At 35.3% G+C, this 24,909-nt stretch overlaps 1 protein-coding gene across 1 annotated transcript; it reads left to right on the forward strand.

Annotated features, from left to right (window-relative positions):
* The first annotated feature begins 203 nt into the window (after positions 1 to 203).
* Positions 204 to 1,030, forward strand: LOC107815865 (F-box protein SNE). Its single transcript, XM_016641512.2, has one exon. The coding sequence runs from the start codon at positions 368 to 370 to the stop codon at positions 863 to 865; it is 498 nt and encodes a 165-aa protein (XP_016496998.2). The 5' UTR covers positions 204 to 367; the 3' UTR covers positions 866 to 1,030.
* Positions 1,031 to 24,909: the final 23,879 nt, after the last annotated feature.

A 24,909-nucleotide genomic window follows, 5' to 3' on the forward strand; every position in this document is an offset into this window, starting at 1 on the left:
TAGTCTCTAAATATAAAAAATTTATATTAAAAAAATTAGTGAGTTCGACCTTCATATTTTGAAAAGGTTGACGTAAATTAGAACGTAGGAAATAACATATATTGACGGTACAAAAGATTTTTCTATACAATTATGCCTGCATATCAACTACTCCTACCATTTTTATTAGGTTACTAATTAATTGTTATAAAAAGATGATTGTATAAATACATTTTGCATTGTAAGACCAAAGAAAACCATATACTCTTTGTAAGTCAAAACCCTTTAATTTCTTCTCTGCAAATACCCCCATTACTTCTTTTACTTCTCTATTATCTCTACAACCTCTAGCTTTCTATACATTGTTCTTTGTACTGTAAGACAAAAAATGGGAAGCAAGTTTTTCATAAATGATAATCAAGATGTGCTGATAGAGATATTGAAGAGGCTCGACGGTCGTTCCTTAGGAGTTGCTGCATGTGTATGTAAACAATGGTGCGCCATCACTCAAGACGATTCCCTGTGGAAGCACCTCTGCTTTCGCCACGTGTCGCCGCCGCCGGAGGGAGTGAGGACGGTGGTTTTGGCGCTCGGAGGGTACCGGCGGCTGTACATGGTGTGTGTTAGGCCAGTGTTGAATCGATTGCGAAAGTGGAAACCAATAGGAGTGGATCAGTCAGCTTCTGATTCGGAGGTTGTGAGGAGAGTTTATTGGACGCGCCATGAAGTGGAGTTGTCGTTATCTTTGTTTTGTGTGGATTATTATGAAAGGTTTTTGTTCGGCGGCGGCGGTGGAGGTGGTGGTGGTGGAGGAGGAGGAAGACACGGCGGCGACGCTGCGTGCACATCGTCGCTCATGTTCCTTTGCAACGCCGTGAATGTTTGAAAATGTTCAAATTTGGAGCTGAATGAAGATTATTGAAGCCTAGCCTTATTATTATTCTTTTATGTTAATTATCTTTTCTTCTTCTACTTCTTCTTCTTCTCCTGTTGGTAATTGTAATTTCTACTATATGGTGATATTTAATATAATTACTCCTAATTAATATTTCGAGAGGGACTAATATTCTTTCCTTTTATTTTCTTATTCTTTCTTCATACAAGGTGAGAGGTTTTTCTCTAGACGAAGTAAATTTAGAAGAAAAAAAAACACCCCACTATAAATGTTACGAAGTGCTAGTATATTAATGAGACAAATATATATTTTTTTCCGCTGTAAAAAAAAATATATATATATATATATATATTACTACTATTAAGCGAGAATCGAGAGGAACTTTCGGTTCAAGTGAATTTCCAAAAAAAACCCATATTAATAAGATCTAATCAATACGGTTAGTTTTAAGGTGTAAAATATTCTTTATGCTAAAAACTACAATTTGCTTCAGAGAAAGTTCGGAAGTGCGGTGGAAATGTTGAAAGAATATTAGACGATATGCTTGTCATTTCATTTTACGATGGTGTTTGATCAAACGAGAAGTTTCAGAAAAATATAGTGCTAATACTTTTGACAATTGAAATATGAGAACAAAATATATAAATGACATTCCAAAGCTAGAGTTTTGTGTTTTCAACATGCTATTTCTTTATTATAGAAGCATATAAACAAGAGCAAAATAAGGATGTTAATTTAAATAAATTCAAATATGGAAGAGTGTCTATATAATTGGAATGGGCTAAGAAAGAACTTCATATTGCGTGGGAGTAATCGTTTGGTGAAGGCCCAGAATCCTGTTTTCATTGTGAGTTAGATGCTTAATATATTTATGGAATTTTTACCTCCTATAGCAAAGGTTAACACCTTATTTATTTTAAATAAATACCATTTAAAAAAATTATATTCTATAGATACCTTTTAATGTTTATAGCAAAATATCTAATTTTGGTTACTTTCTACCCCTAAGCCACTAAATACGCTATTTAGTTACACTATTTTCTTTTTCTCTTTATTTTGACACATGTCATTTTCTTCCCCCATTCCCTGAAAACACGATGCTCAATCTCAAAATTTCTCTCATCCATATCACCTACCATTAATCACAAACAGTGATTTCAAGTTCACGATGTCTCATCACGGTGGTAAAAGGAATGCTGAGAAATCCCACGTTTTGTGTCTCTCATCCTCGTTTTCAATTCCACTAGAAACTCTAACTTTGCTCATCTTGTCTTCGCACCAATGCAACTGTTCATCATTCAGTTCACTCATTCTCAATACTCTTGACAACACTTTTAAGTCTATTAATCTCATCAATATCTTCATCTCTTCCTCTTCTTTTAATCTTCTTTTCTCCAAACTGCATTTCCCTGACCGACGCAGATCTTTCATCCTTGACTTTTTCTTCATATCAAAATTATTTTAATTTTCAATTTGTTTTAACAAAAGAGAACAGATAATTAATATAGACATATATCTCAAAGCTCTTGTCACCGAGCTGCTCTCAAAAGTTGCTGTCTATGTAGATCCGAATTTCGGCTCCATGAGATTCAGGGTTTTTGCTCGATGGCGAATTCGCCGGAAATTAGGGTTTGTTCTTTTAACAAAGACAACGGAGTTTGGAGCTGAGCAACTTTGATTTTCCGTTAATATATTTTAATGTATTTCAAACGTATCACGCTGTATTTTCATGTATTTCATTGTATTCATTGTATTTTTTTCATTGTAATTCAATGTATCTCGCTCAATTCAATGTATTTCATTGTATTTACTGTCTTTTTATAATGTATTTCAATGTATCCCGCTGTATTCTATGTATTTCATTGTATTCACTGTCTCGTTATATGCCGTGAATGTATTCATATATTTTTTAATTAATATAATTTATGTATTCAGATGTATTATATAATTTCTCTGAGGATTGCTATATGTTTGGGGTATTTTTCGGTTGAGAATCTTTTTTATAATTGGAAATACAAATTTTGTGTGTTATAATTGAGTTTGTTGAGTTATATTAGGAGTCTATTATGTTAATTGATTTACTTTCCGTTTAAAAACAGTGTAATCTCCTGTTTCACGCCGTGAATACAGTCAAATACAGTTGAATACAATAATCTGTCCAGCTGTAATCTCATGTTTCACGCCATGAATACAGTCGAATACAACAACTAATTAGCTGGACTTCCCTGATTCACGCCTATTTTTGCTACTGTATTCATGAATACAGTAGCTTAAATACATCTTATAACAACATAAAACATATCTACAATCCGTAATATAGCAAATGGTATCTATAGATAGCTAATTACCACTAAAAGATAGTGCTTTATGAAAATTTCTCTTTATGGAATTTTTACCTCCTATAGCAAAGGTTAACACCTTATTTATTTTAAATAAATACCATTTAAAAAAATTATATTCTATAGATACCTTTTAATGTTTATAGCAAAATATCTAATTTTGGTTACTTTCTACCCATAAGCCACTAAATACGCTATTTAGTTACACTATTTTCTTTTTCTCTCTACTTTGATACATGTCATTCTCTTCCCCCATTCCCTGAAAACACGATGCTCAATCTCAAAATTCTTCTCATCCATATCACCTACCATTAATCACAAACGGTGATTTCAAGTTCACGATGTCTCATCACGGTGGTAAAAGGAATGCTGAGAAATCCCACGTTTTGTGTCTCTCATCCTCATTTTCAATTCCATTAGAAACTCTAACTTTGCTCATCTTGTCTTCGCACCAATGCAACTGTTCATTATTCAGTTCACCCATTCTCAATACTCTTGACAACACTTTTAAGTCTATTAATCCCATCAATATCTTCATCTCTTACTCTTCTTTTCTCCAAACTGCATTTCCCTGACCGACGCAGATCTTTCACCCTTGACTTTTTCTGCATATCAAAATTATTTTAATTTTCCATTTGTTTTAACAAAAGAGAACAGATAATTAATATAGACATATATCTCAAAGCTCTTGTCACCGAGCTGCTCTCAAAAGTTGTTGTCTATGTAGATCCGAATTTCGGCTCAATGAGATTCAAGGTTTTTGTTCGATGGCGAATTCGCTTAAAATTAGGGTTTGTTCTTTTAACAAAGACAACGGAGTTTGGGGCTGAGCAACTTTGATTTTCTGTTAATATATTTTAATGTATTTTCAACGTATCACGCTATATTTTCATGTATTTTATTGTATTCATTGTATTTTTTTCATTGTAATTCAATGTATCTCGCTCAATTCAATGTATTTCATTGTATTCACTGTCTTTTTTTCATTGTATTTCAATGTATCCCGCTATATTCTATGTATTTCATTCTATTCACTGTCTCGTTATATGCCATGAATGTATTCATATATTTTTTAATTAATATAATTTATGTATTCAGACGTATTATATAATTTCTCTGAGGATTGCTATATGTTTGGGGTATTTTTCGGTTGAGAATCTTTTTTATAATTGGAAATATAAATTTTGTGTGTTATAATTGAGTTTGTTGAGTTATATTAGGAGTCTATTATGTTAATTGATTTACTTTCCGTTTAAAAACAGTGTAATCTCCTGTTTCACGCCGTGAATACAGTCAAATATAGTTGAATACAATAATCTGTCCAGCTGTAATCTCATGTTTCACGCCATGAATACAGACGAATACACTCGAATACAACAACTAATTAGCTGGACTTCCCTGATTCACGCCTATTTTTGCTACTGTATTCATGAATACAGTAGCTTAAATACATCTTATAACAACATAAAACATATCTACAATCCGTAATATAGCAAATGATATCTATAAATAGCTAATTACCACTAAAATATAGTGCTTTATGAAAATTTCTCTATATTTATTTTCTTAAAACCTCTCATTCTCCTTTGCGTTTAGCTTATTTTGTTTGGTTAATTTTCACAAACCATTGTAAGCGTCAAAAGAAGAAGACAAAACAAAAGGTCACAGGAATCACCATAAAATCTGCATGTTGTCATTAGATGAGTGTCGTTTCATCATAGGACGATGTATGAAAGATGAAAAGTAATTTATATTTGATTTTTTTTACCAACTGATATGGAGATCAGAGTAGTCTGGTGCACAAAAAAAAAATTGTTTACGCATGGTTTTGGAAGGGTCGCATGCTAGGGTTAAGAATGTAGATAGCTTATCTTAATACAAGCATTAGTGACTCCTTTTACTGTTCGAACATGTGATTTGTTAGAAAATAATAATCAAAATTGGCTTTGAGGCGTGAAAATCGACTGTCCTTAAAGAGTTATCGCATGTATACTAATTTAGGAAAAATACAAAACGATTCTCTTCAGGATACAACAAAGCCTGCAATAACACTTGTGATTTTCTATATTCACTTCGTTGGAATTCTTGTGTATTTATAGGCAACCATCAGACCCTTACAGAAAAGATGTCTTGTTTCATAAACAGACACGACTATTTATTCGAATTTTGAATTTAAAATTCAAACAAATTTGATTTTTCTGTTAAAAATAATTAACTCTAGGATCTCGTGCCTGTTGAGTCAATCTCGTGCCTGTTGAGTCAGTCTCGTGCCTGTTGAGTCAGTCTCGTGCCTGTTGAGTCAATCTCGTGCCTGTTATGTGCTATTTCATAATGATCAGTTCCGAGGCTAACAGGCACAGTATGAGTAAGGTCTGTCCCGGGGTTGTTTCACATGACAGGCACGGAACTTCTTTCTTCCGATGTGGGAAGAATCTCACTTCCAACTTGCCAATAACAAACTATCTTACAATCCCCCACTAGTTTGTTATTTCACTTCATAACACTTCTGAATAATTGAAAGTATCTTTTACAGATTTGAACTTTCCTTTAGTGTAAGTATATTAAAGTTTTGACGAAGTTAATGGTATCTTAAGATTTGAACCACAAATCCTTGTGCCAAAATCGAAAGTACCACACACACAGCGTTATCTAGTAGCTTAGAAAATCCAGTATTCGCTTTAGCATATTTACGACCATGTTCTCATCCTGAATTCATGAATATTTACAAGATCAACCCTTTAAATCTTGCTAGAAGCGGCACCACTTCAATATTCATATAGGTGAAATTAGTTACTATGTCCCTGTTACTCTAGACATTAATAATTCCATTAAGATTAATCAACCTCTTCATGTAACAGTATGCACTTTGGAGTTTGTCTTTATGCCCCTGTTATAACAAGCATTTAACAACTCCTTAACTCCTCACATAACAGTAAGTAGTACAATAGAATTAGGGCTCCTAAAGAGGAGATCAGTGCTTAAACAATACAAGTAACTTGTTATTACCCATTGAACTTATATTATTAGAGTGTATACTAACTCAAAGTGGGGTTCCTATTCCTTGTATTTAATTTAAGGGTCTCAGCCCCATCCCTCCACAAGTTTGTTGTACTACATCTCTACCTAATGGCTTCGTAAGTGGATCAGCCAAATTCTTATTTGATCTCACATATATTATAGCTATAGCTCCATTTGTAATTAATTCTCTTATATAAGCATGTCTCAAGATTATATGTCTCGATTTCCCATTGTATATTTTATTGTGAGCAACACACATTGTAGTCTCACTATCACAGAATATGGAAATGGCTGGCATAGGTTGTGGCCACAACTTTATATCAAGTAACATATTCCTCAGTCATTCTGCTTCTTTTCCAGCAGCTGCTAATGCAATAAATTCAGATTCCATAGTAGAATGGGAAATACATGTTTGTTTCTTGGATGCCCAACTAATGGCTCCACCGCCTAGAGTAAATATCCATCCTGATGTGGATTTATTATCATTAACACTTGTAATCCAACTTGCATCAGAATATCCCTCTAATACATTAGGAAAACCATTATAGCAAATGCCTAAGTGCTTTGTATATTTTAAATATCCAAGTACTCTACTTATTGCTTTCCAATGATCATTACCTGGATTACTGGTAAACCTTGAAAGTTTACAAACAGCAAATGCAATGTCGGGTCTAGTGCAATGCATTGCATACATCATACTACCTATCGCACTTGCATACTCCAACTGTGCTACTGCTCTTCCAGTATTTGCAGTTAGCTTAACACTAGAATCATAAGGAGTATTATACCCCTTTATTCCTAAATGACTGAATTTAGTAAGGATTTTATCTATATAATGTGCTTGTGACAAAGTCACTTGCTTGTTATCTCTTTTGACCTTGATTCCCAAAATAGTATCAACTTCATTTAAATCCTTCATTTTAAAAACTGAGGTTAGATACTTCTTGGTCTCGGTAATTCCTTGTAGATTCGTACAAAAAATCAGCATGTCATCGACATATAAACAAATTATTACTCCATATTCTTTTGTAAATTTAGAGTAAATGCACTTGTCTGCATTATTATGTACGAATCCGGTTGATAGTATTACACTATCAAATCTTTCATGCCACTGTTTAGGCGCTTGTTTAAGACCATAAAGAGACTTTATCAATTTACAAACTTTCTTCTCGTTTCCCGGAAGAACAAAACCTTCAGGTTGTTGCATATATATTTTTTCACTAAGGTTCCCATTTAAAAAGGTTGTTTTAACATCCATTTGATGTACGTAAAGATCATAGATAGAGACCAAGGATAAAAGGACTCTAATGGATGTTATTCTTGCAACAGGAGCATATGTATCAAAATAGTCTATGCCTTCCTTTTGAGTGAAACCTTTTGCAACTAATCTTGCTTTGAAGGTTTGGACAGAACCATCTGTATTGTACTTTCTCCTAAAGACCCACTTACAACCTATAGGTTTTGATCCAAGAGGAAGATCAACCAAAACCCAAGTGTTGTTGGATATAATTGAGTCCATTTCATCATTAATGGCCTCTTTCCAAAAGGCAGCGTCTCTAGAAAACATTGCTTCTTGAAACGTCTTTGGGTCTTCTTCAACATTTAATACAATAGGAATTTGATTAGAAACGTTTGTCCTATCTCATTCAACAAGAAATACTGTAGATTGTGAAGAAATAAAATCAGAACCAAGATATTTTTCTTTTCTTATTCTTTGGCTTTTCCTTGGTTCTATCTGCATATCATCACTTCTTTCCTTAGTTTTAATAATTTCAGAAAGCGACAATTTATTAGCATCAATACGTTTTCCATTTATTTCAGTCATTTCATCAACATTGTCATTTATAAATCTATTTTCAATAAATTCAACATGTATAGATTCTATAATGACATTAGATTCTAGATCTAGCAGTCTATAAGCTTTGGAGTGTTGTGCATATCCTACAAAAACACTTTTAATTCCTCTAGGACCCAATTTTGTTCTTTGATGGTCAGGTACTCTATAATAGGATATACACCTCCACACTTTAAAATAATTTAAATTTGGTTTTCTACCATTCCAAAGCTCATAAGGCGAAATATGCATACTTTTTGAAGGTACTCTATTTAAAATATAACATGCAGTTAGTAGTGCTTCACCCCATAAATTATGTGGCAGATGTGCATTAAGTAACATAGCATTAACCATATCCACCAAAGTTCTATTTTTTCTTTCTGCTAACCCATTTTGTTGAGGAGTATAAGGGGCACTCATTTGATGTATTAGGTCATGCTCTTTATATAACTTATTAAATTTGTTAGGAAAATATTCTCCGCCTCTATCACTTCGAATAATTTTAATTTTCCTACTCCTTTGATTTTCCACAACAGACTTGTATTCTTTAAACTTTTGAAAAGCTTCATCCTTAGTTCTAAGTAGGTAAACATATGTAAATCTATAGAAGTCGTCTATAAAAGTAATAAAATATCTTTTGCCTCCTCTAGTTAATTCTCCATTTAATTCACACAAGTCTGAATGTATTAAATCTAATAGTTCTGTGGATCTTTCAACTTTACGAAATGGTTTCTTTGTCATCTTTGCTTGTATGCAAATTTCACATTTTATATGTTGAGTTTTACATGAGATATAACCATTTTTGGACACATAATTCAAGGAGCCAAAATTTAAATGTCCTAGTCTAGCATGCCATAAACAAGAATCAGACTCAATGATGTAAGCAGAAATATAATTTATTTCATTAATACTCAATTTGAACATGTCGTTACAGTTATAGCCTTTTCCAACAAAAACTCCATTCTTAGACACTATTACATGATCAGACTCAATAACTATCTTGAAGCCTTTCTTTGACAGCAAAGTAGCGGACATTAAGTTTTTCTTCATATCAGGAACATGATACACATTCAGTAACATCAACTTCTGGCCAGATGTGAAGTTAATCTCAATACTTCCTTTTCCAGCAACATCTGCCGCAACATGGTTTCCTATCAAGACTTGTTCAGAATCCTGCACTTCTGCATATGTCTTGAACATCTTCTTGTCATAACAGACATGAATAGTAGCACCCGAATCTAGCCACCAGTCTTGAGTATTTGTAGCAGCGGTAGCCACATTCAACTCTGTGACCATACCAATTTGCATTGCGGAAACCATGGCAACCAGTCCTTGGGCAGAATTTTCCACTACGTTTGCCTTTTCAGAATTTCCAGATTTTTTAATCTTTCCAGACTTTTTGGTATTGCCTGCATTGAAATTTATTCCTGCCTCTCTATATCTGCAGTCCCGAATCATATGGCCTTTCTTTCCACAATGATGACAACTAAAGTTCTTTCTCTTTTTAAAAGAAGACTTTTTGGAAACTTTCAGATGTTTGTTCACTTCCTGAACCATTCCGACTGACAAAATTGACTGTGGAACTCAAAGGCTGACTAATAGCATCACGAGCATGAGTCTCACTTTCAATTTGAATGTGAGTACGAAATTGTTCCACAGTCATTTTATCCATAGAATGTAGGATTTTCTTTCTATAGTCATTCCAAGAGGAAGGCAATTTCGAAAGAATAGCACCTATTTGAAGTGCATCAGGAATTTTAACTTCAAGATCACTTAGTTTTGATACTAAGATTTGCAGTTCATGAATCTGATCCATTATAGGCCTAGTATCAAATATTTTAAATTCAAAGTACTGTAGAGCCAGGAATTTGTCAATACCTCGTTTTTCATTCTGGTATGCAGTTTGTAGAGCAGTCCAAATCTCTCTTGGCGACTTCAGAATGAAGTAAAGATCATAGAGTCGATCTGTCAAAGTATTCAGAATATGGCCGCGACACAACAGTTCATCATGTTCTCGTTTCTTCCTTTCTTCCTTGACTACGTTAGAATCTTCTGCTGTGGGCTCAGGCATCAGAGGCAAGGCAGAATCAAGAACATAGTAGATATTGAGAGCGGACAACAAGAATATCATCTTGTCTCTCCAACGGGTAAAGTTCGTTCCATCAAAGCGATCAAGTTTGATGAACTCCTTCGGATTCTCAAAACAGACATCAATTTCTCCATAGCAGAATAACTCTTTAAGATTGTTAGAAAATAATAATCAAAATTGGCTTTGAAGCATGAAAATCGACTGTCCTTAAAAAGTTATTGTCTGTATACTAATTTAGGGAAAATACAAAACGATTCTCTTCAGGATACAACAAAGCCTGCAATAACACTTGTGATTTTCTATATTCACTTCGTTGGAATTCTTGTGTATTTATAGGCAACCATCAGACCCTTTCAGAAAAGATGTCTTGTTTCACAAACAGACACGACTATTTATTCGAATTTTGAATTTAAAATTCAAACAAATTTGATTTTTCTGTTAAAAATAATTAACTATAGGATCTCGTGCCTGTTGAGTCAATCTCGTGCCTGTTGAGTCAGTCTCATGCCTGTTGAGTCAATCTCGTGCCTGTTATGTGCTATTTCATAATGATCAGTTCCGAGGCTAACATGCACGGTACGAGTAAGGTCGGTCCCGGGGTTGTTTCACATGACAGGCACAGAACTTCTTTCTTCCGATGTGGGAAGAATCCCACTTCCAACTTGCCAATAACAAACTATCTTACATGATTTATATCTCATACAAAGATAACTTTACCGTTGCTCCAAGACTCCTGTTTGACATAAATCAACAAATTTTAACACATGACAGCCTATCTATCAGCTTGAACTCGTATTTCTTTGGAAGAATTGTAACGCGTGTATCAACACATGGCTACAACGGACCGTCTAAACCAACGTAAGATATGGTATGTTATAAAAAAGTTAACCATATTTATGCAGTACTTATGCTAGTATATGAATCTGAATTTATGATACTCCAAATATACCGTGAGAATTTTAAAAACCAATAGCAAGGTGTATGATAAGTTATGCGTCTTCTGTTTGATGATTTGACAAATTTTATGAGAGATCAAATAAAGAACCTGATACAATTAGTTCCCTTGTGTTCAGAGTAATTAGTTAGATATCTGGTTCAATTCTCAATGAAATCAGATAAGGGAACAACAGAGGGAACAAATATGAATCAGTTTCCCTAGTCGTCGTGCAGTCAACTCTGCTGCTATAAAAGTTGCTGCACTGTACCGTCTGGCAGCAGTATAACAACACAGTTGCAGCTTGCTAAGGACAAACTAAATGACACTTTATTGCATCCTCTCACACACATATTATCAACATGAGGCAACAGATTTAATTTCCTAACATTTGCAAAACAAAAAATCATATTCTCTCAAGTGCTACCTACCACCTCTCTTAAGAACAAAGTTGCTGCAACCTCAAGGACCAAATCCAAAGATTGAGGATATCTTAAGTACTTAGGTTTGAGTCTTTGTTATTTTGTTCTTCATTTGTAATCTTACACTACTTTCAAGAAGTGTCTTTGTAGGACAAATTTAAACCACTGTTTGGTTTAGTTTCTTGACTAGAGTTAGTCAATGTTTGTTGCTTTAAAATAGAATTATTGCAAATGGCTCATAATAGAGTTATTGTAAGGGGTGAGTGATTAAGAGTTTAATTCCTCGATTGCAATAGGTTGTAATCTGAAGTTTGCTCAGTTTAGTGGAGTTTAAATCCTATTACGGTAGGTCGTGGTTTTTAATCCATTCAAAGGATTTTTTCACGTAAATATCGCGTGTTCTTTATTTACTGTCGATTTACTTTGGGAACAGATAGAGAACCTAGTTCCTTATATTGTTTGGTTTTACAGTCTGTTACTTACCGTGGGGACTGATAGAGAACATGATTCTCTATATAGTTTGGTGGACTCTTAGTTTCTACCAATTTATATCAGAGCAAGTTCTTTCTAAAAGGTTAACACCTAGAAAAGATCTTCATCATAGTTGCTCCACCTAACTTTGAGGAAGGACAATCAACCCATAGACCCCCAGGATTTATCGGCCAATACTATGGTTGGTGAAAAACTAGAATGCATAACTTCATAATGGCTGAAGATTCTAAGCTTTGGGACGTGATTTGTGACAGTCCCTTTGTCCCTATGAAGGCTATTGGAGACGGAACAAGGACTGTTCCAAAGACAAGAAAAGAATACAATGGTGCTGAATGAAAAGATGTTGAGAAGAACTTCAAGGAGAAGAAGATTCTTGTGTGTGGTATTGGACCAGACGAGTATAATTGTATCTCGACATGTGAATCTGCCAAGGGAATCTGGGAAGCTCTTCAAACGGCTCACGAAGGAACTACTAAGGTAAAGCAATCCAAAATAGATCTGCTCAATTGAGTATGAACTCCTTAAAATGAAAGAAGATGAATCCATTCAAGAGATGCATACTCGTTTTACCTTCACAATTAATGGGCTTCATTCACTTGGCGAAATCATTCCAACCAACAAGATGGTCTGGAAGATACTCAGTGTTACCAGGTCCTGGGAGAGGAAATTAATGTTATCATTGAAGCCAACAACCTGCAGAAGCTGACTACTAACGAGCTTATTGGAAATCTCAAAACATAGGAGATGAAGAGAAAGAATGATCTTGAAAGAAGAGAACCCAAGAAGGAGAAGAACTTGGTTCTCAAAGCTGCCCACAGCGACTCTGTCACGACCCAAAAATCACAAGTCGTGATGACACCTAACTCAACCCACTAGGTAAGCCAACTAACATGAAAAATACAATGCGACTGAGATAATAAGAAAATAGAGAATAGCTAACTGAACCTTTATAAGTTTACCAAGACCTGGTAGTACGAATCACGAGCTTCTAAGATTTGAAATTTCAAAACTGATACAAATAAATACACGTTCTATTTGAAGGTTACATAAACAGGCTAGCACTGATCTAAACTACCAAGGACAAGTGGCAGATATATCCAAACACACAAATATCTTCCGAATCAGCACCTAATGTCACCAGCAACTCCGCTCCAAAATCTACACGGAACGTGCAGAAGTGTAGTATCAGTACAACCGACCCCATGTACTGGTATGTATTTTGTCTAACCTCGTTGAAGTAGTGACGAGGCTTTTAGTTAAAAAGATGCTTATTGCTATAACCTGTACAATAGATTAACAGTAAAGTAGTTCAAAGTATAACGAATAAAAGTATCACATACAACTCTGTGAGATAGTAAAAGTATCACATACAACTCGGTGAGACAGTCTCTAATTACTAAAAAGAACCACAGTAGAGTATTTACGATCTTTCCTGGTATGAGATATATGTCCAAAATATCAAATCACAAGGCACGGTAACACCCTTCATGCTTTTATCTCATCCTCACCATGTACAAATAAATTTATATAACAATTCAATTAGTACAGAAACACCCTTAGTGCGTTCAACTCATCTTTCCAAATGATCCTATAACAGAGCCAACCATACCACAGGAACACAATAATAGGAATTACTAAGTAGGAAATACGCAAGTAACAACAGTGGCAAGGATGCACATGTGGGTTACAGTAAAGGACTAAGCGGAAAGCATGTGAGTAATAACAACAAATAGAAAACAAGGAATATCAGCTTCAATTAACTAGCATATTGGAGGCCTAAGTACAAATATAACAATTAAGACAGAATACATGATCTTTGCAAGTTAACAAGTAAGGTCATGAATGGTTGGCATGGTGGAAGGCTTAAACTAAAGTGCAATAGAACAGATACAACATGAGTATAATTGTAAAAGCAGGAAATAGGTACAGTATTCGCAAGTTAAGCAAGTAAAAGACATGGACAGTGCAACAACAATTGAGATAAAGGTCAAGTACAGGACAATAACAACAAGTCATACAATATATGTAGATAAAACAATAATAACTCAAGGTAAGGGCACAAACATATACACGGGAAACAGATATCACATCATAATGCATGTCCTTCGTCCTCACCTGCACGGAAACACCCTTCGTACCATGACCTCACAATAACATACAAGCATAACAATATAAATGAAATGGCACGGCATCACCCTTCGTGATTTTACTCTCACATGATATGGCACGGCATTACCCTTCGTGCTTTTACTCTCAATAATGTGGCACAGCATCACCCTTCGTGCTTTTACTCTCAATAATGCGGCATGGCATCACCCTTCGTGCTTTTACTCTCAATAATGCAGCACGGCATCACCCTTCGTGCGTTTACTATCAATAATGTGGCACAGCATCACCTTTCATGCTTTACACTCTCCCTCACATGATAATATATAAACAATGGCACGACATCACCTTTCATGCTTTATACTCTTCCTTACCAAGCATATGCAGTATAATAATGACAAACAAGGCAGGAATCATAAATGACATCAAGGAGAGTGTTTTAACGGATATTCCAAACAATTCCCAATCACAACCTTCCAAGTTAACAATGATTCAACAATCCTCAAGAACCGTATTATTCAAATACTTACAAAAATCTCACAAATGATCCACAACACAATTATATAGTCTAGTATCTCAAGAATATCGACCGTAGTAATGTAGTAATGATTTCGCAAAGAGATAACCGAATTAGACACATCAATGTGTTCTCAGAATTCCCGTCAATTTTGATCAAGTTATAATAAGTTAAGTCTTGATTTCTATCATTTAATATCATGTTCTTGGTATCTAAGAGTCAAGTAAGGCATGAAGCAAGAGGTCACGAAATTCTACAAACGTAAATGTAACATAATCCACCACCCCGGGCATGATTAACCCTGGCACATACATATACGCTCATTACCTCATATATGTATACCCCTCATGTGGCAACCAATGACAAATAGGAGAAAAAATTCCCTCAACAAAGTTAGGCAAAACATTTACCTTAATTCGGCTAATCCAACACTTAATTTAGCCTTTTCCTCTACAAATTCGCCTCCGTTCGACTCAATCTAGCCAATGACAACTTGAATACACCACACAATGTAAGAAAAAATAATTTCAATTAATAAGCTATGATTTTATTCAATATCTAAAAATTCAACAAAAGTTAAACCCTGGGCCCGCCCGGTCAAAACCCGGGTCCAAAGGTAGGTCTTTATTACCCATAGCCCCACGAGTCCGAATATGTGTTTTGTTTTCAAATTCGAGTCATATTCGACTCTCAAATCTCAATTTTTCATTTTTCAAAACTTTGACAAAATCCCCAAAAATTTTCATAGATTCCTCATGAATTTGATGTTAAATCTTGTATAAAATCATGAAATATAGTTGAAAATTGGTTAAAGATACTTACCCAATATTTTGGTATGAAAATCCCCTCTCAAAATCGCCTCACCTCAAAGATAGGGTTCAAAAATATGAAAAATGAAGCAAAAACACGGAATTCTCAGCACTTAAAAGGCTGCAGATGTCGTATTTGTGAACAAAACTTCGCATCTGCGAATGAACAGTGTTTCGCAATTGCCATAAATGGTTGGCAATTGCAGATGAATAGTATTTTCGCAATTTCCACAAAAGGTTCGCAATTGCTAATGAACAAAGTTTTCACAATTGCTAATGAATAAAAGGTTTGCAATTGCGAATGAACAGTGTCACACCAGAAACCAGCAAAACCCAAACTTCTCCGAAATGATCCGAAACCACCCTGAAACTCATCCGAAATCTCCCGGACACAAACCGTATATGAATTTCAATCATAAAACATGTTACGGACCTGCTCGCGCACTCAAAACACTGAAAAGAGGTCGTCTTAATCGGATATTAACCATGGTCAAACTCCTAAATTTCTTAACTTTACTAGTCTCTCAACCAATGACCTAAAAATACACCCAAGCCCTTCGGGACTCCAAACCAAAAGTGCACACCAGTCTAAAAACATCATACGAACTAGATCGAGCGATAAAATCACCAAAACAACACCTAGAACTATGAATTGGACACCAAATCAAATAAAATTTTCAAGAAAGCTTTGAAATCTCTATTTTTACCGCCAGACGTCTGAATCACGTCAGACTGACTCCGTTTCCCACCAAATTTCACAAATAAATCAAAAATATTATATTGGACCTGTAACAGGCTCCGAAACCAAAATATGGAGCCGGTATCAACAATGTCAAACATTCAATCAATTCTTAAAAACATTAGATTTTTCAAACTCTTAATTTTCAATAAAAAATCATAACTCAAGCTAGGGACCTCGGAATTCAATTCTAGGCATACGCCCAGATTCCATATTTCAATAAGGACCCACCGGGACTGTCAAAACATGGGTCCGGATCCATTTACTCAAAATGTTGACCGAAATCAACTAAAATTAACTTATTAGGAAAAAATTCTTGTTTTTATCATTTTTAAGCATATAAGCCTCCCGGGTCTATACCTATACTGCGCACGCAATTAAAAAAGGCTATAATGAGGCTCTAAAGGCTTCAAAACATAGAATTTGGCTCTAAATCACCGAGCGAAGTGCATATACTCAAAATGACCAGTCAGGCTGTTACAGACTCATGTAGTGATGAATCTGATATAATGTATCTCACTCAAAGATTTCAAAAGATGGTTCAAAAAAATGGTGGGATCCCAAAGAAAGAAAGTTCCCGTAGGAATTTTAAAGGAAATGATTGTTGTCATAAGTGTGGAAAACCTAGACACTTTATAAAAAAATATCCTCTTCATAAGCAGAATCATTATAAAATCAACACTGATAAGGCGGCTAAGAGGAACCAGGTCCCTGATCGAAACTTCAAAAGAAGAAATATTGTTGACAATGTAGTGAAGCAAGCCCTTGCTGCCTGGGGAGATTTCTTTAGTGAATCTGAAGGTGAAGATGATCAAGGAGATACATCTATGGTGGTTGTTCAATGGATCTTCAGAATATGAGTCAATCTTTGCACTCAGGGCCAAATTTGATGATGATGAGGACAAGGAGGAAGATGAGGTAAGTTTTCTTGATGTTCAATGAAATTTGAAAACTTACTCTAAGAAAAAATTGATGTCCTTAGAAAATGTTTTGATTGATGCTTATCATAACCTCATTAATGAGAAAAATGCTTTAATCAATGCAATTGGAGACATAGAACAAGAGAGGAATGATATGGTAATTTCTAATGTAGACTTAAAGGAAGAAGTGGAAGAAGTAAATAGAGAAAATACCTTGTGAAAAAACAAATGAAAAATGGATGGACACCCCTAATGGTAAAGAAGCGGCTAATGAGGCTCGACTTCAGCATGGTAGTGAGCTCAAAAAAGTTAAAATAAGTCTTGTTACTGAGCTTAAAAAGAATAGACAGCTTTAGGAGGATCTAATGTAATAATGTCTATGTACAAGAGTAATAGTGGAGACAAGCAAGGAATCGAGTTCCAAAAGAATAAAACCTCCCATAATTCCCATAGCAAGTATGTAACTATGGTTTCTAACTGGCAGTGTACTCACTATGGTTAAACTGGTCATTACAAGGACTCTATTTAAGCTAAAATTCAGTCTCTATAGAAAAATAAAGTTTTTGATGGAAAGAAGCATACTATTGAGGAACCTAGTCCTCTAAAAGGAAAGTGTGTGTTGCTTTCATGTGCAATAAAAAGTTTGATCCACTCGTTCAATCATTATAAGGGACCCCAGATGGCTTGGATTCCTAAATCTAATTAGTGATTTCGTGTGCAGGCTGGAGTGAGAGGTAGCAGTCAAAAAATGGTACATGGATAGCGGCTGCTCTAAGCATATGTTTGGAAAAATGGATGATTTCCTCTTACTCCAGGCCTTCCAAGGTAGGAATGTGTCCTTTGGAAACGTCAATAAGGGCTATATTTTTTATGTTGGAAAAATTTGTAAAACACTCTCCCATGCAATTAAAAATATATACTACACGAATGACTTGAAATATGGCTTGTTGAGTGTGTCTCAAATCTATGATAAGGGAAAATGAAGTGAAGTTCCTGTCCAAATCTTGCACTGTCTCCAATATCAAAATTGGTGAAGTTGTGTTGATAGCCAAAAGGTTCAAGAACATCTATGTTGCAGACCTTGATGCACTAAATATTGGTGATCTAACATTCCTAAGTGTCATTGATGATGATGCTGAGTTAATGCTCGGACGACTAGGGCATGTGAGATTTTATTATTGTACAAGTTGGTTATGGAGGACCTGGTTTGTGGGTTGAAGCAGTGAACACTGCCTGCTACTAGATTAACAAGTGCATGATCAAGTCCCTTCTCGAGAAGTCTCTCTATGAACTGCTCAATGGGAGAAAACTCAAGATGACTTACCTGAGAGATTTTGAATGCAAAATATTTTGTTCTCAGCAATGGTGGCAAAGGGTCACATAACAAAGAAGATGAAGATGGATAATTTACAAGTGTCTTGGTGAAGTTATAGATATTGCAAATGGAAAGACTAATTTGATGAGTCGAGTCAAGCAGAGTGATGAAGAAGATGTAGTAGAATTTTCAAAAGGCATAGAGGAACCTGGTCCCTCTATCACCACGACTGAAGCTGAACATAGGGTTGTTGATATTGCATTAGGTATACCTAATGCAGAACAAAGAAGTGGAAGTCATAATTTTGTTGATGTCAATGATGTTTCAAATATGGAGGAACCCCGTCCTTCAAATTCTGAAGTTTAAGTACTTCAAGGAGCTGCTGAAAGGATTTGAGATGGAGAATGCTTAGACAATTGATATACTCATTGCCACTACTACTTGGTTAGACATGGATGAACCTGCAACAAGAACAATTTCTTGAACATTATTAATTATTTAGTAGGGGTATCACTGGATCTCTTTTGTATTTGACTGTTAGCAAACCTGATATTATTTTTAGTGTTGGGTTGTGTTCTAGGTTCCAATGAAGTCCAAAAGAATCTCACTTGAAGACTATCAAAAGAATTTTGAGGTTTCCTAAGGGAACGTAGGACCTGGTCCTCTTTTATCCTCCAGGAGATAATTTTAACTTGGTTGGATATGTTGATGCTAATCATGTTGGATATCTGGTGGATCGAAAGAGCACATTTAGAATGGCACATTTTCTGGGGTCATGCTTGATCTCTTGGGGTACAAAGAAATAAAACTTTGTGTATCTTTCCACTATTGAAGCTGAATATGTGGATGTTGCCTCTTGTTGTGCTCAACTGCTATGGATAAAGAAACGACTAGAAGATTTAAGCGTGTTTACAGATTGTGTGTCATTGTTGTGTGATAACACAAGAGCCCTAAACATGGCAAAGAACTTGGTATAACACAAGAGGACAAAGCATATTGATGTGCGATATTACTTTTTGAGGGACAATATTAAAAAGGGGATTATTTCTATGAAGGTTTGCAAGATGGAGGATCAGTTAGAAGATATCTTCACCAAGGCACTAAGGAGAGAACACTTTGAAAGAAACCGTCTGGAGTTGGGATTGATCAAGCTCAACTAAGGACATGGTCCCTTAATGATTGGCTATGTTAAGAAGGAAAGGTACAATACTAAAAAAATATTTTTTTGCAACATGTAACTCAAATTTACACTGTTACAGGTATACATAAATGGCAGTTTTAGTACAAAACAAGTAAGAGTGACATTGCACTTCTAGAAGCTTTTGCTCATATTTTCAAAAACCGTCAAGGAACCTGGTTGTGACTCATGTTAGTAGTCTCTTAAATACTTATATGCCTTTTTAAACTGCTGAAATGTCAGGTCATTAATTTATTCCCGCCTCTCTCCTAATTTTTGAAGTCCAAAATATTAAACCTTTTCTAAACTGACCTGTTGCACTAAAAAACAAGTCCCTTCTCTTACACCCAACCAAAACCGATTCTTTTCTTCAAAACCAAAATCAACCTTGTCTAAAAAAGAATCCTTCTCTCCAAATATTTCAGAAGTGACCCAACTTAATCCTAACTCTATCTGAATCAAAACCTCAAGAAGTCTTTGGTAGATTTTGATGGGAGTTTAATTGAAAAGGAACGGGGTAGATATAATATTCTATATAGTGAGGTAGGAATTGTTTCTGGGTTTGTAGAAATCTTGAAGTATGGAGGAATTGGTGAATGTGCTGGAAAAAGAGGAAATGAATGAGGGACCTGCTCCCCCAATCAGGATGTTAATTTTGATGATGATCATTTTCTTTTGAGCTCTATGTTTAAACGAACCTCCAATCCAATAAAAATTGATGAAAAGTGGCTGATTGATGATGAAGTGGCATGACCTGCTGATATGGTGAATGTGAAAGAGAGAATAAAGTGGAAAAATCTTCACTTGTGATAAAGAATTAAAAAAAAGGATTAAAATGGAGAAAAGAAAATCGGATGAGAAAGATGCAACAGATGGTAAAGGTGAATAGATTGAATAGAAAAAGATGGAGACCTGACCATCAGGAAAAGTAATGGTAGTGTGAGTGAGGAGCCTGGTTCCTTATAGAAGCAAAATGTTGAGTTATCAGGAAGGAGACTCCTAAGTCTCAGAATGTATTGTTGGGCAGAGTGTTTGACACTGATATTGCTGAAAAATGGAGGAACTTCTTGATAATATTGAGTTCCAAAAATAGAATCACCTATTTGTTTTTCCAAATCCCAAAGATTATGAAGAAAAAATAAAAACTTCTATGCAAATTTGTCTATTACTGACGATGATACTCTAATGTTGTATGTGAATGAGACTGGGTTTTTTCTTGATGAGGGGAAGCTTGGTTAGATTCATAGCATTTCGACTGATGGTTCAGCTCAACCAGAGAAGTAGAGAACCAAGTTCCCCTAATTCTGTGGCAGAATAGATTTCTCGATTGAAGGGTGAGAATAAAAGATTGAGAAAATAGGTAGATGACCTAAAAGAGCAGTTGATCATTGATCAGACAACTGTGAATGAATGAATGGTCAAGTTCATCAAGCCCTTAGCTCCTTAATTTTCTTCCTGCCCAGCAATCTATGTCTTTCACCCCTTCTAAATTTCCTCAAATTTCTATCTTCTTTTTACTCATGTGTTTGATGACATTGGTACTTTAGTTGTTTAAATTGTCATATTTTGTATTGTTGAAACTACTGTGCTTTTTTTTATAATTACTCTAGTATGGGCAATCACCTTATTCTGTGTAATGACATTCACTTGTTGTTTTTGTTATTGTTTATGTTGTGTTGCCCAAGTGTCGTGTGTTAATGTTGCTGAACTTCTTTTTGGTTATGCTTCTTCTGTTATTCTTTTCAATGATGCCAAAAGGGGAAAGTTACATAGGTATCAACATAGGGGAGGAACAAAATCGAATTGATATACTGTGTTGTGTAAGAAAGATAGCTCTACTTTGCAAGGAGAAAGTTGTTGTTAACATATTGATTATAGGTCTGATTTGTAGGCTAACATATGGGGAATCTGGTTCTCAGGGGGAACATCAATTTTGGGCTTGTTATCATCAAAAATGGGGAAACTGATAAGTTATGCTATTTTGTATTTTGATAATTTGCCAAACAGTCTTGAGGAACCAGTTGTGATCAGTTCCTTTGGTCTAGTTCTCAAGGGAATATGCCTGATTCGTAAGGGAACAATATGGAGATCTGGTTCTCAGGGAGAATATCAATTCTAAGTTTGTTATCACTAAAAAGGGTAAAATTGATAAGTTATGCATCTTTTGTTTTGATGATTTGAAAAACTTCATGAGAGAACCAAATTAGGAACCTGATACAATTTGTTCCCTTACGTTTAGAGTAACTAGTTAGATGTCTGGTTCAATTATCAATGAAATCAGATAAGGGAACAACAGAGGGAAAAGATATGGATTAGTTACCCTTATCGTTGTACAATAAACTCTACTGTTGTAAAAGCTGTTGCACTATATCATCTACCAGCAGTACAATAGCACAGTTGTAGCTTGCTAAGGCCAAACTAAATGTAACTTTATTGTATCATCTTTGATGACCTCTCACACACATATTATCAACATGAGGCAAGGGATTTCATTTCCTAACACTTGCAAAACAAAAAATCATATTCTCTCAAGTGCTAGCCACCACCTCTCTCAAGAACAAAGATGTTGCAACCTGAAGGATCAAATCCAAAGATTGAGGATATTTTAAGTAATTAGGTTTGAGTCTTTGTTATTTTGTTCTTTATTTGTAATCCTACACTACTTTCAAGAAGTGTCTTTGTAGGATAAATTTAAACCACTGTTTGGTTTAGTTTCTTGACTAGAGTTAGTCAATGTTTGTTGCTTTGCAATAGAGTTATTGGTGAGGGCTCACAATAGAGTTAAATTTAAGGGGTGAGAGATTAAGAATTTAATTACTAGATTGCAATAAGTTGTAATCTGAAGTTTGCTCGGTTTAGTGAGTTAAAATCCTACTAGGGTAGGTCGTGATTTTTAATCCATTGAGCAAGGAGTTTTTCGCGTAAATATCATGTGTTTTTTGTTTACTGCCTATTTACTGTGAGAATATATAGAGAACCTGGTTCCCTATACTGTTTAGTTTTACAGTCTGTTTCTTATAATGAGAACTGATAGAAAGCCTGATTCTCTATATATTTTGGTGGACTCTTAGTTTCTATTACTGTAATAATTGCATACTTAAAAGAATTGTACATAACATGACTTTTAAAAGAAATAAATATAAAAAAAGGAAAAAATTTACAAAAGAGAATCATCGTTGAATTACATGCTAAATAATCAAAATGTTTGCGGGTAGGGCTGAGAAACGGTCAAGCAATCAATTGTGTTCAATAAATATCATGATAACACTATATTAACATGAATAAGATCTCCAATTGTCCATATTATGATTACACTTGGAATCCAACATTAGTTTATGGTTTATGCTTATTTTTAGTGTCCACTTCCCTCCAATTGCCACATTTGACACTACGAAAAGTATTGGTAAAAGTTTATATGTTGCTACTTGCTAGCTTAGACAAATGCATTTAGTTATGTTCCATCTGAAACAGACAAAAGTACAAGCCATTTAAATTTGTTGCCTGCTGTTGCACTAATGAATTCCAGTTCGTTTTCCACTTCTTCATTAATGGAGAATACGATCAGACAAAAATGTAAACAATAACCACATGCCTAGTATAATTCCATGAGTGGGTCTAGGGATGATAACGTGTAATATATGCGCAAACTTTATTCCTATTTTGAGCAGGTAGGGAGATTATTTTCAATAGACATTCGGATCACATGTATATCTAGACCAAATTGTATGTGGTACTATCCACCAAAGTGTTAATCTTACACTATTAAGATATTTTAATTATTTTATTATTTACCCGTAAAATGGTACAATTAAATTTATATGGGATTTATAGACAAGTAAATTAATTTGATCCTGAAATAACAAATGAATAGATGAAAATATGATAATCAGCCTTGAGATTGAGATAAAATAGCAAAATTGGCGATTTCGGGAGCAGTGCTTCCGGGCACAATAGCAATGATATCAATAAACACGAAGATAAAATTGTATTGACCTTTGAATGGAATATAGCATAAGTCTGCGAGAAAATTCGTCCCCTTTACAATGATAATAGAGCTCACTATTTATAGCTGCACCTAGGAAACAAGGTCCTAGGATCATGCTCTTCTTTAATGTCAATTATGAGGGCCATTGAAGAATGTGTAACGGCGGGCATGAATAACAAATTCTTTATAACGGCTAGTGTACTAAATGTCCATAGAATATTCCTCACTTGTTAGCCTTCAAGCAAGAGCCAACGGAACCTTTGCATGAGATTTGGGAGCGGTATAGAACGATGGTGAAGGAGTGCCCAAATAATTATATGACCGAGGCCATGATCCAACAAACCTTCTACCGGGGCATAAATACTACAAATCAATGCTGTGAGCACGTGATTTTTATTTTTGCACGACAGTCGCTCCAAAAGAATAAAAATTGGTCCTGCTGTACAATTTTGGATTTCTGTGCGGCACTTTGTTGATTTATTTGCGACTTTGGCCCATTTTTATTTATTTACTTTATTAAAACAAAATTCAAATGTGTACGTGTCATGCATAATCTGAACCGTAACATAGAAAGGCATAAACAGGCCTCTTTGTCCGTGATTTTGTTTTGTTTGATTTTACCTGTTTTGAAATATCTTTAGTGTGTGTGCAAATAATTGTATTGAGTGTGTATTTAATTTTAATTTGATTTTTTTTTGCTTAGTTTTGTTTTTAAAATAAATAAGAAAAGAAATAAAAATATAAAAAAAAGAGAGAAAAGGGCCCTTTCTTCTTCCGGATTGGGCCAATTCATTAAATTGGCCCAAAACAAACAACGTCCAAACCAGGCCTGCCCGGTCCAACACCAGTGATGCCCAGGGTGTCTAAACGACACCGTTTTAATCCAGTGTGGTCTGGGCCGTTGATCTCAAATTGATCAACGGCCAAGATCAATTCCCCATAACCCATAAACTAACCCGACCCGTCTTACCCGGACCGAACCCAAACCCTCAACACTTGAAACGACACCGTTCCACTTAACCATCAGATCCAGACCGTAGATCTAAATTGATCTAACGGTCGAGATCCGTCCACCCATTAACTATATAAGTTCATAACCTTACCCTGCCCCCCCCCTATCCGATACCCAGCCTTCGTCTTCAACCCCATCCCCTTCAAACCCTAGAGCCGCCCCTGTATCCTTCACCATGGAAGCCGGCGGCATGAACGCCGGTGACCTTCCCCTTAACACCCTAGAACGCCCTTGCCATCCTGAACCCAGATCTATCAACCATGTAGTTCGAATCCCTCTCCACCTTCTCGAATCTTCATTTGAAGATTCGAGTCAAAACTCGATCTA

The sequence above is a fragment of the Nicotiana tabacum genome, chromosome 10 (assembly GCF_000715075.1).
Source record: "Nicotiana tabacum cultivar K326 chromosome 10, ASM71507v2, whole genome shotgun sequence".
In the NCBI taxonomy this organism is placed as follows: Eukaryota; Viridiplantae; Streptophyta; class Magnoliopsida; order Solanales; family Solanaceae; genus Nicotiana; species Nicotiana tabacum.

Coding starts and splice junctions, on each gene's coding strand:
- LOC107815865 (XM_016641512.2), top strand. CDS start 368: ATGGGAAGCAAGTTTTTCATAAATGATAATCAAGATGTGCTGATAGAG.